Source organism: Schistocerca gregaria, chromosome 2 (assembly GCF_023897955.1).
Source record: "Schistocerca gregaria isolate iqSchGreg1 chromosome 2, iqSchGreg1.2, whole genome shotgun sequence".
NCBI classification, from domain to species: domain Eukaryota; kingdom Metazoa; phylum Arthropoda; class Insecta; order Orthoptera; family Acrididae; genus Schistocerca; species Schistocerca gregaria.
This window is the reverse complement of record NC_064921.1, coordinates 216865162-216877783: the sequence shown is the minus strand read 5'-3', so window position 1 is coordinate 216877783 and position 12622 is coordinate 216865162. Positions and strand designations below refer to the sequence as shown.

Below are 12622 nucleotides of genomic sequence, written 5' to 3'. Positions count from 1 at the left end.
CTAATGTTTCTTTCCATTGGGCCTGCACGCAGTTTAACGTGTCATCCTTAAGGTGAGTAGCAATCTCCATTTTCTGTATGTAGTTAACACAGGGAAAGACACAGGATAAAGTGCCAACAGTGGAAGAGAGACATAGATAGACAGTGGTAGTGAGAGGGAGACGCTGAGTATGAAGGCTTCACTATGGAGAGAGATTGGTAAAAGGATTTTGAATGTTCTGTGTTTAAAACGTGCATATATGATAGCATACCAAAATTTTTTTGTAAGTAAGGTGGAATGAGGGTTGAGGCAAATGGTTCCCCACTTTTCTGTCAGAGTCTTTTAAAGAGTAGCATATTTGCTTTTTTTGTGCTCAGAAGGAGCATTTTTCAGTTGGTGATAGGCCGATCTCTGTAGGCTTTCATTGAGGAAATCTACATGCTCCAGAAATCTTATAATGATCACACTTTACAATGTTTCTGAGAGTGGAAATAAACATGTTATATGGTTCCACAATAGACTGGTGTCAGCAATTCATCACTATAATTATGTACATCTGCTCAACAACTCTTCACGAAAATTAAAAATTAATTTTTATTCAAGTTTTAATTAACATTAGTTAAATAACTTACGTAAAACTAGTTATCTGAGTCAAGGTATTTTGACCTCATGCTTTGACACAGATATCTCAGTTGTTTCAAAAGAAAATGAAAAAGAAATTGAGCAGCACTTACAGTGTCACTGTGAGTGAAATGTAGTTCTGTTTCACTAAATGTTATGCATTATTTCTAAAAATGAAACCAAGAGTGCAAACTTCAGTCACATGATGGCAGCTGATAGAGTGGAAATAAGTAACTTGAATGGTATAAAACTAGATTCATTATTTCAAGCAATTATGTTGTAGCAATAAGGGGCTGTTACATCACTACACAAAACTTTAGGTTATGATGATCAAAGTGTTTGCAATTGATCTTAGATCGTTAAAAATTGCAGAGAAGTCAATATAATTTATCACAGCCCTCATACTTAATGGTTCCAAGTACAGTAGTGGTCCAAGACACTTAAACAGGTTGCTTTAGGTCTCCAAGACATATGAGGGGCTGTAACAGAAATTTCTTGTTCACTGTTGGTTATACAGCTCATTTCATTTCATAAAGTTTAAAAATACATTACTTTCGATCAGAGAGCTACGCCTGTCTAGGAAAAAGAAAATGGGAGGAAGGAGATTAAAAAATTTGACATTTTAAAGTTTATTTATTTATTTATCTTAGGAATTTGCAAGTATGGCAGACAAATAAATTGTCCTTTTCTTTAGATTTTCACAAAATATGAGCCCTAAATACTGGTATCAGTGCACCAAAATCTATAAAATATAAATTCTGTAAGGCAGCATTACTTGATAGGAATGCTGTAACATTTTGTTTTAAATTGGCAACATTTTCTAGGATTCATACAAAATAGTCATACATGGCATTCTTTATTCCCTTAAAAGCAGACAAAATATAGAACACTTTCATTTTAAGAAGAGACTACAAATTGGCCTCCAGAATTACATATACAGTGCTTTCTCCAGTTGACTACATTTCTTTTCAGAATCATTAATTAACAACAATGAAAAATAAAAAGTTTTATTATCCTAACACCGCAGAATAATTCTCTGATGAAATTATATCAGTTCTTGTTTACAACCCCAGTTCAGTATCACTGTTAAGGTACTGCAATGTTTTCATTAGTAAATGGCACTTAAGTGTACAAAACAACTTGTCTTCCTGTCAGATGTTCTGTAAGACATATATTACATCACAGATTAACAAAAGAAGTAACTGATGCAAGTCGTTAAAAATGAAATTTTTGTAGGCCTACAAACAGGAATATCTGGGGCTCAAAGGTAATGGATCTGTATCAGTGGAGCACAAAGTGGGAAGAAAGATTTGAGGCTTAATAATTGTTAAACTGTAACATGCTTGTGTCTTGTAAAACATCCACCCTATCCTCATCTTCTGATACAGCTCCTGTCAGGTTTCAGAACTAGTTATGTACATGAATGGTTGTCTAGTGGATGACAGTTCTTGGTGAAAAGGTGCACATCATCAACTTTAAAATTAGTTAACCAAAGCTTTACTCCACACTGAATCAGGAAAATTGGCCACATATAGTAACAATGAAAGGGCCTACATAATAGGAAAGTTGCAGATAACACCAGCACTACACTTTCTTCTAGCAAATTCTAATATCAAATTACTTCACAATTGTAATTTTTTTGAGAAGGGAGATAAGCACTAAGGTTTAAATTCTGTTAACACAGTTAATGTCTCCAGGAAATTTGAGAACTATTATACCAGTAAAAATCATTTGCATACACAGCACTTCACTCTATATGTATACAACAAAAGCTAGTTGTAATTCCTTATTGAATTAATAACATCTTCACATTTAAAATGACAACCAGCCACTTAACATACCATTTTATCTCATCAATAAGCAAATCATAACAATGTGTAGTTAATCCACCTTATCAGACAGTAATGTAAGCACTGAAATTACCACAGAAAGTGGCATCAAATCAAACACCTTGTACAAGGATAGGAGATACATTTGATTTATGTATTTTTTTTATTGAAAGATGTACTTTTGTTAAAATTAGTGGCTATTTAGATGAAAACATGAGCCTTTTGAAATGTCCCACATTTCATTGGGGGGGGGGGGGGGGGGGGGGGGGGGGGGAACTAACTTCATAGGGAATCAATAAATCCCTCCTATTGCAGAAAAAAGAAAGTTAAAGTAATAATGTAGGCTTGTACTGTTTATGTGAAGCATCACATTTATAGTGTACAGTGCATACTGTTTGGCTTTTTTGTTCTTTTTTCCACTAAGTGATCATGACTATAAACATAAAGCTGCAATTTAAGGTAAGTCGTAGGACTGTTAAAAGGATACAACCTTATTAAATGTAAAACAATATGCTGTTGGTGTTTTTCTTTTTCTAAAAGACTGTTGTGCATGCTTATATTAATTTAAATACAATATTAAAGAAATTTCCAATGTGTTACAGCAAGTCAGTGAAAAAATTTACTTATTTAAAAAAATGTCGGTGGACTCTTTGAGAGAATAGTTCTAGCCCTGACAATAAATGTGACTCTCATATCTATTGTTGAAATGCTGTATGATATTTTAGAGGCTCTGCCCATTAGTCTTGATTTCTCAGAAATTCCAATCGTGACTTTTAGTGTATCCAAAAGCTGAAGAATCACAATTAACAATTTTTTTACAAGTGTTGCTACAATGAAAACGTGCTCTGCAACTGCTAAAAGTTTATGAAAATCAATCACAATTTCATGTTTTCTAATGTGGTTTTAATCATAGTGGACACTAAAATTTAAAATAAAATGACTGACCGAATCATCATATAAAAGTAAAGCCCTTATAAGGGTAAATTTGGTACTGGTATGGGAAAATAGTAACTTTTCATAGTTACTTGAAACTATCTTAGGAAATAATAAATATATTGAGCTTTGGCCATACTCTCATTGAAAATCCTTAAAAAATAAATTAAATAAATAACTAAAACCTACAGTTTATAAAGTACAAGTGTTTCTCAATGCTGTTCACATTCTTTGATTAACAGTCCAGTTTTTTTGTCACTTATCACAGCAAACATTTTCAGAAGCCATCAAGTGCACTTTCATAGGCATCAGGACAGTTCACACGTGCAATCTTGGCATAAGCAGAGTGAGGGAGTGTTTTGCGGCTGATTCTGCTTAGCTTGTTCCATACATGAACAGCATACGCTGTTTCCAGCTTGGCAAGTGTTGTGTTTGCATCCTCCTCTGAGAAGTACATCTGCCATGAGTTATAATGAACTGGGAAAAATAGTGCTGCTGGCAGCACACGAAAGCCACCACATCTGATGATATGCCTGAAAGCACTTACCTATTCTAAATGCCAGTTATTAACATTTAACACAGATTCTCTATCCACTGGAAATCAAATATTTAGGAAATCTTTTATTTTATTTCGTTCTTCTTACTACAGTTTTAATACACATACATTTGTTCATTGGTGACCTGTATGTTCAGTGCATAAATGCCAACCATAACAATTTACAGGGTGTTGCCCTGACTGTGTTAAAATAGGATAAAATAGAAACTGAAAATTCACTAACACACACACACACACAATCTTTTGCCTTGACACAGGAAGGTACCTAGAAGAAATACAGAGTTACTGATTTAATACAGTACTGCAAGCTGATTTGTTAGAGATATGTGCTTGCTTGTTCTTGGTAGAACAATATATGAGACATTCAGCCACACATTAATGCCATCACTCTGGTAAGTTAGGAAGAAAATTCAACAACATTGTGTTTTTAACATTGTATTCATTTCACTCACATCTAAAATAGAGCAGAGCTTCAGGGCTGGCTATGCGACTGGTTGTTGTCTGGTGAGTAATAAAACAAGATGCACTGAAAGTAAAGGGCAAAGTCTTTGCAGGAAAGTTAAGTGTGCTGTCGGCATGAGATAATGACAAATATTTGTCAGTGCTCTAGTTAAATTTCAGGTCGAGGTGCCCCTGCATCTCATCACAATGGCTGGAATAATATTTCTTCCATCATACACATATAGCTATTCATTACCTTTATCCCTCAACATACCATTTTTAAGTTCTTCTCGACAGTGACACTTTCACACATAAAATTAAAGCACAGTGAACAGGTTCACATGACCCATTTGTTGTTGTTATTGTGCTTTTTGCTAACTGCTAATTATGTTCCTTTAACTTAAAAGAATCCTAGTATCCAGAAAAATGAGACAATGTTCCTCTGTTTGCAAATGGAGGTATGTATTCAAAATGTGCTGGTTACCACATAGAGAAGGCAGTGAGTTGCCAGTAGTCACAATGAAAAGACTGCTGTAATATAATAATCTTTTGGCAAAGTCCTCTGTCTAAAATAAAAAAAACACATTCACACAGGCACAACTCACATACATGTGGCATTGTCTTCGTGCACTGGAGGCCAATGGCCCAAATCTTTTTAAGACAGGATCTCCAAAAATGTAGCTGCTGGTACACTGGACAACCATTCCACCTAAAATTTTTTTGATTCATACACTACATTTACAAGTGTTGAGCAAAACTGGCATTGCTGACAGAATAAAATTTTGTGTCGGACGGATATTCAAACCTGGATTTTTGCATTTATCATAATGGTGCACCATCTGACTCATCTAAGCACAATTCTTGATCGTAGTGAAAGATCCAGTCAGCCAGTATCACTGTTACTTTTCTTAACTGCAAATGGTTCTCCATCATACATTACTGGATTAGCATCCAAGAAAAAAAATTCGGTAGAAAATGACTCAGTGACACCCGAGAGGTTGGTTCCATAGTATTAGATGTCTAAAATTAGTCATCAATGTTTTAGGGTCTCACGATCTGCTCAACAGCAAAGGCCTTCAGGATTTCCACATTGTATCATTTTTCAAAAGGGCTGGAGAAAATAATCATAAACCTGTTACTGAAAATATCATCCTGGAGTTTCCTTTGAATGATTAATAGAGCCACAGATGTTTTTGACTAGGATTGTTAAAATTTGAAGTTTACCTTGACAGTTATGAAGCCAGTATCTTACCACTGCTGTAGTCTGCCCAGTACAGCTAATGAAATGTTATATTTTGAAAATATAGGGGCTGCAGGCAATTCATAAAAACTTTCCGTGTGAAAAACAACAGTTATGTCTGTACTACTTGCCTACACAAATCTCAATTGCATTGCTACTTTAAAATGGGATTTTTTAAAGTTAAAATGTTTTTTTTAAAAAAAAGTACAGCCTCTATAAGAATAATCCATATAACTGACCTCACTGTCATGTGATGCATGTCAATATCTAAATTGGTTCAAAATCTTGAGACTGAGACTAAGACATATCCCATTTTAATAGCAAGTAGTGTGTTTCCATTGTTTTTGTTGCTTTTGGTCCTCGTGATGTGTGAACACACACACACACACACACACACACACACACACACACACACACACACACACACACACACACACACACACACCGCTGTTCTCATTTAATAGGCCAAACTAATGTTTTATTTAACTTTTCACTATCGCCATCTATATAACAGTATAGTGTGAACTAAATTCACACCACTAAGCCCAAACCAAAATTCTGATAAATTGTAGAGGTTCCGGTTAATAAGGTACTCTCTTTCTTTAGTTTTCAATATGTGGAGATTTTCAGTTTCTTGCCTAATGTCTGCCAACAACCAGTCAAATCCCGAATTTAAAGCTCTCTTCTGAACCCCGAACATCAATGCATAGTTTATATTGAAATTAACTTTGCTTACAATATAGGAGGTGTGAATTTCACATTTCATCCCCTCAATACCCCAGTCTGTTCATAATACCAGGAAACCCTGAAATGACATGCTTGTTGCAGCACAGCATCTAGATTAAGCTGAAGATAACTTTAGCTTAAGTAATTTACAAGTTATGTAGAAATGTGTTGACCAGATCCAGAAGCTGCTGTTGTAAACATGTACACTACGATGGGTCTGGTGTATGACACTATGAATCACGATGACTGTACGGCACTTGGTGACTGTAGGTGGAACTGGACAGTGGCGCTATGATGCATGGAAATCATGGACCCCATACTGTGGACATTTAGTTTGATTCACATACAGTAATTTGTTTGCATGTTATAATGTGTTAAATAGAGAAAGTTTAATTATAACCACCTGGTATAACACAGGTTATGACAGTGTCTTATTGGGATATTTGATTGCCTTCAGGGCACTAGTACTTCGGATTCATGCTCACTGTCATTTGGCAAGATAACTCAGCGTGATGAAGATTATCCCTTGATGCTTGATGAGATCGTGGCAAATGGTGAATTGAGGCTCTCACAGTTTATGGCCAGTTCGTCATCCTCCCAGCAACAGCAACCTGATGTTGCCTCACCCAATGCCGCCAACTTTGTGTCAGCTAACAGTTATATTTCTAATTCAAGTGTGCAGAACTATTATGGACTCTGCAGGCTGTAGAAAACTATGTGCTCTTTCTCTACTACAAGCAAGCAAACTGCTTTGTTTCTGATATTGTTCCCTAACAATGTGTAGGTAGTAACATGAAGTTTTGTCAGATGAAAACATTGTACTGCATCATTTATGGGTTAACTCTGCACTTCAGAAAAAATGTTCTCACAGATACTGAAGGGACATTCACATCAGAGGCCCAGTAAACACCCACAACTGCAGAATATGGGGCGGTGCAAATCCACATGCAACCCTGGAACATGTTCATGACAATCCCAAAATTAAGGTGTTTTGTCCCCTTAGCAAATTGAAAGTTTACAGCCCTTTCTTCTTCATGGAGAAAACTGTCACTGGTATTGTGCATCTGGATATGCTTGAAAACTTTCTAATTCCACAGATCAATGAGGCCGACCAAGATGGGATGGTTTTCCTACCAGCATTGTGTTGCACCACCACATTTCCTTACAGAAGTTCGAGGTTTGCTCAATAACTGCTTTCCAGGTTGGAATGACCATGAAGGGCCAATCACATGGCCACCTTGATCCCCAGAGTTAATGCCAGTCAATTTCTTTCTCTGAGGTTTCATTAAAGACAGTGTGTATGTTCCTCCCTACCAAAAAATTTAGCCAACCTGAAAAATCAAATAAACTGATTACAAGTAGAATGACATGTCACACTTTTATGTGAAACTTGGGGTTGTTTGCTACAAAGCGACACAACTAGTGATTCTTTAAGTTATCCCAATAAATTTCTGTAACATTCCAAAGTTGCAAAATACTTTTTGGCTCAAGCTGTATAGTAAAAAATGTTGGTTTTGAATTGCTATTTCGTTGTATAGCATTGAAAATATGAACTTTGACCTCAGTTTTGCAAGAATTAGGGAGAGTAGCAAAAGTTGGAAACACGTGTGTCTTTATTTTTAATACAAAACACCCTTCCAGAACTTGATAAAAATCAGTGACCCCATGCCAGACCTTCCCATTGTCAGTGGTGTGCACAGTAACAACACTAAATCTGAGGAAGAAGGGGACACATGTCATCTTATCAGAACAATCCCAGTTCAGTGTCATGGATGTCCCGAGGAGAATGAACTTTGCTAGATTGCATTTGTCATTATTATGGGCAGCACCTGGCATAATGGAATGGCATTCCATTGGGTACACCACATGATCACCTGTTGTGTTTTGTGTAGTTGTTAATTTGGAGCAGTCACATTTTTGCCATGTCAACACTGCTGGTGGTGCCTAATCTTTGAAGAATGTGTGACACTATCTTCCAACAAGATAACCACAACTTCATGTTGCCCATACTCTCCTGTCCCACTTTGACACAGTTTGTGTTACACTGTTGCCCCTGTCAGCACATTTTCCATATCTTGTACCCGTCGAAAACCTCTGCTCATGGTTTCCCAAAAACTGATAAGCCACCACTTGAAGTTGATGAACCCTAGCACAGAATGGAAACAGCGTGCAATGACATACACATATCTGTCATCCAGTCTTAGTTGTATTCACAGCCCAGCATTTTTAGAATCATTGTTGCTGCCAGAGGTGGCAGTTCTGTGTACTAAATTTTTGCACACTGTATACCTCCAAATCACCCAAAATTTTTATCTTGTATTCTTCCTTCTGTAATGTGTACAAACAGTAAATAAAATTTCCTTATTTGCTATGCTTCCTGGTGTCAAGTTTTAATGTTTGCCTGTTTAATTATATTTTTGTCATTCAGTCTTTCCAGTTATAAAGAATTTTTGTATGCTATGAAGCATTGAGGCAGGGGGACAATATGGAACACAACCCTGGAAATTGATATCTGTTCATACAAGGATGATTTGCAAAAGTTCTCAGAACGAAACAGAAAAATGTACTTACACCCTGACACTTTTTTATTTTTCAGTGTAGTCTCCCTGTAGATTAATGCACTTGGTCCAACAATGTTCCAGTGCCTTGATCCCATCTCAAAACTGAGTTTCCTCCAGGCCTGCAAAATAGTTGTCAACTCTGGCTATCAATTCTTCTTTTGAAGTGAATCTTTGTCCACAAAAGAAAAACTTTCAGTTTTGGGAAGAGATGGAAGTCTGACAGAGCCATATCAGGTGAATAAGGCAGATGAGGCAACAATTCATATCTTTGTTTGCGTAATTTTGCCATGGCGACGGCACATGTGCAGGCGTGCATTGTCTTGACGGAATGTTACTTTCTTCCTTGTGAAACTTGGCATTTTATCGCATATCTTTTGTTGCAAATTGTCAAGGAAGTTAGCATGGTATTCTCCAGTAATTGTTTGCTCAGTGGGGAGATAATATACAAACAGAATCCCCTTCGCATCCCAGAACACTGATGCCATGACTTTTCTCGCCTTTCTTTGGCGGTGGAGAATCAGCATGTTTTCACAGCTTTGACTGTTGTTTTGTCGCTGGGGTATAGTATTGCACCCAACTTTCATCTGTGGTCACAAATCAGCGCAAAAAATCTTGTTCATTTCTCCTAAAATGGCCCAAACATTGCTCTGATATGTCGATGCTCTTGCGTTTTTGATACAGCACCAAAGGTTGTGGCACCCATCTTGCAGATAATTTTTCCATTTCTAATTCTTCAGTTAAAATGTGATATACCCTTTCAGATGACACCTGGCAAGTGTGAGCAATTTCATACACTTTCAATTGGTGATCCTCCATGACTGTTTTGTGCACTTTTGCAATGACTTCTGGAGCAGTGACACATCTTGGCCGACCACTGCATAGATCATCATCTAAGCTCTCCTGACCAAATTTAAATTCATTTGTCCACTTGGCAACAGTTGAACATGAAGGAGCAGAGCCTCCAGTGTGTTCTGGAAATTGGCATGAATGTCCTTTGCTTTCATACCTTTCTTTACAAAGTACTTAATCACTGTTCGAATCCTGATTTTTTTTCCATCTTCACACATCACTATGCATAAACAACAACACAACCACATCACTGCCACAGCTCTCTTCCAAGAGCACTGATGCGGCACGTGTTTAAAGGCAATAGTCCAATGAATATCACGTGAACAACTCATGCTAGTGCTGACCTCTTGTGGTGAGTCAGAGAACTTTTCAAACCACCCTTGTATTTTACTTTCTTCTTCTTTCATAATTCCTTCTTTGAAAGCACAGTGATAATGCACATGTGCATGCTTCCAGTGCCTGTAAACTCTTTAAAATGTAGTAAAAAAGGCACAAGATACTGAAATTGTGCAAAGAAGTTCAGCAACAAGCGTGATATTTCTTACTCACTATAAATTAAAATCATTTTAATACAGCAGCTTTCTTTACTAGTAGAGATTTACAACTGCACAGATTGTAGTGTAGGGACGTTGTGTGCATGTGCATTTTTACCAGCTTACTGTCCTTTGTACTGTACTACACAACAGTATTTTCCAAAAACTCTTCAGAACTTTCGATAGCCCCATGTGCCAACCCACCCCACCCCACCACCCCCTCCCTCACCCCAGGGGGCTCGCCAACTCTTTGGCATGCTTGACTACTAACAGACTTCCAGCCATTGCAGCATCTGTTTCCTTCTGTGCTGCATATCTATCCTCTTGCTCTTCTTTTTCCCCTCCCCTGGCAAACATGTCTGGGATGCTTTTGGAAATGTGAGCTGCATTTTCAGTAGCAGATTTCAGAACAGTCTCTCCACTGTTTTCATTCCTTCACCATCTCTTCTCCTTCCTCCACTTTAGCATTTGAGGTTCCTCTTTTTCTTCTTCTTCCTGTGTGCTCCTGAAGGCCTGCCCATGCATCTGACATGTAACAGGTGACTGAGTAATGTGCAATTCCCAGTCTCAGGGCAACAGGTAGTGTTCACACATACCTCCTGGCATAGGCCAGACCCAGGGAGGGATGATTGCCTGAGCTGCTACCTTCTCAAAGTGCTGATTGTTCCCTCTGTCAGGTGTTCAGATGGTGCGACGTGAGGTGTGAACAATCACCTAACACGGGTGCCCCCCCTCCCCCCTCCACGCTGAGGGTGGCCCCCAGTCGGAAGGAGCACACCATCTGAGATTCTGACAATAATGGGAGATTTTCTCGCAATGAGCCAATCATAATTTTCACAGTCAACACCTTCTAAATGTAAATGGAGTAAGGATAATGATTCAAAGACCCTGCCAACTGCACCACGGTTCCTCGTGGTTTCACGTACTGAAGAGTGGTGCTTCCGTCAAAGATCAAAGCAGGCAATGAGGTTATTACAGTCCAATGTACATCCCAAACCCAATGCACTGCTACCAGTGTCATCAGTACAACCACACTTGAATGTCCTGTCAACAGCCAGCCAAACGCATTTTAACCTGTGCTAGGGATGCTCACAAGAGTGTCTGTCCACCTCCTCCTCCCTGCTGTATCAATTACAATGGCAACCACGTCACCTCCTCCCAAGATTGTCCCACATATCTCAATGAGCAGAATGTCCAAAGGATCCAGGTAAAGGATAAAGTGCATTACCCAGTCGCTCGCAAGTTGTTGGATAGTTGGAAACCCTGTGTTCTTCCATACGGCACTTACAGTACTGTTCTTGCTACATCTCAGTCCATGTAGGACATGGCCATAAGACATGCAAACTCACATTCAGCACTGCTGTTGTAGAATCGTCCAATGTCGTCGTAGTATCCCCCATATCCTCCTTCAGCTAAGCAACAAGCCACCAAACTTTTGCCTCTTGGGGCAATGTCACCTGCTACACTGCCAGCAGGCCGGAAAGAACGGAAGGAATACTCCCACTAAGACTTCTTACATCCCCCCAGCCAACAAACATCTGAGTCTTCCTCTGCCAACCAAAAAAGCTACAAGAAATCAAACAAAGGCAAAAAATCTTCTCCTTTACCAACACAGAGAACCTCTTCAACCGTGTCACCATGTGGTACCCTTACCCGGACAACCTCCATGTCACTGGTGCTTATCACCAACCATTTTTCTTCTCTGGATTCTGCAGACTGACAGAAGGAGAATGCCAATGCCTCTGTAAATTTCATGGAGCAGGATCTTCAGCACCTCTGTGCCCTGTAGCAGTGAGTCTTCAAAGGCTGGCACTCGGCAGCCTCCAACGTGACACCCCTTGATTTTTTCCCTTCTTTCCTTTTTTTTGCCATCACTTTCCAACAATGGAACATTTGCAGCCAACAATTCAACAAAGAGGACTTACAGCTGCTCTTGGAATTGCAGCGTTTACTTGTTCTCTGGCTCAAAATTGCACCTTCATGACCGCTTTGAGCTCATACATTTCTTCACGATCCACTTTGACCTTCCACCCAAGAACAACATTCCGTATCATGGAGGAGTCATGCTCCTTATTCAGGATGGCATTCATAGTCAACCCATTTCCCTGACTACCTGGCTTCAAACTGTTGCAGTCCACATTTTACTTCCTCACTTGACCTTTTCCCTTTGTATTGTTTACATCCCTTCATCATTCAGTGTCACCAGGGGACACGTTCTCAAGCATATTGGGCAACTCACTCACCCCTTTCTGCTACTTGGTGACTTTAATGCACACCATTCCCTTTGGGGTTCTCCCAAAACTTGTCGAAGAGGTGCCCTCTTGACTGACCTTCTCAATTAACTTAACCTCTTC

At 38.7% G+C, this 12622-nt stretch overlaps 1 protein-coding gene across 2 annotated transcripts in view; it reads right to left on the bottom strand.

Moving 5' to 3' along the window:
- Nucleotides 1-1220: 1220 nt before the first annotated feature.
- LOC126336711 (lactosylceramide 4-alpha-galactosyltransferase-like) overlaps nt 1221-12622 on the bottom strand; it is a 518899-nt gene continuing 507497 nt past the window's right edge. For both annotated transcript variants that reach the window (XM_050000685.1, XM_050000684.1), the window contains one exon: nt 1221-3895. In XM_050000685.1, the coding sequence (XP_049856642.1) occupies nt 3830-3895 (66 nt within the window). In that variant the 3' untranslated portion in view covers nt 1221-3829. The remainder of the gene's footprint in view (nt 3896-12622) is intronic.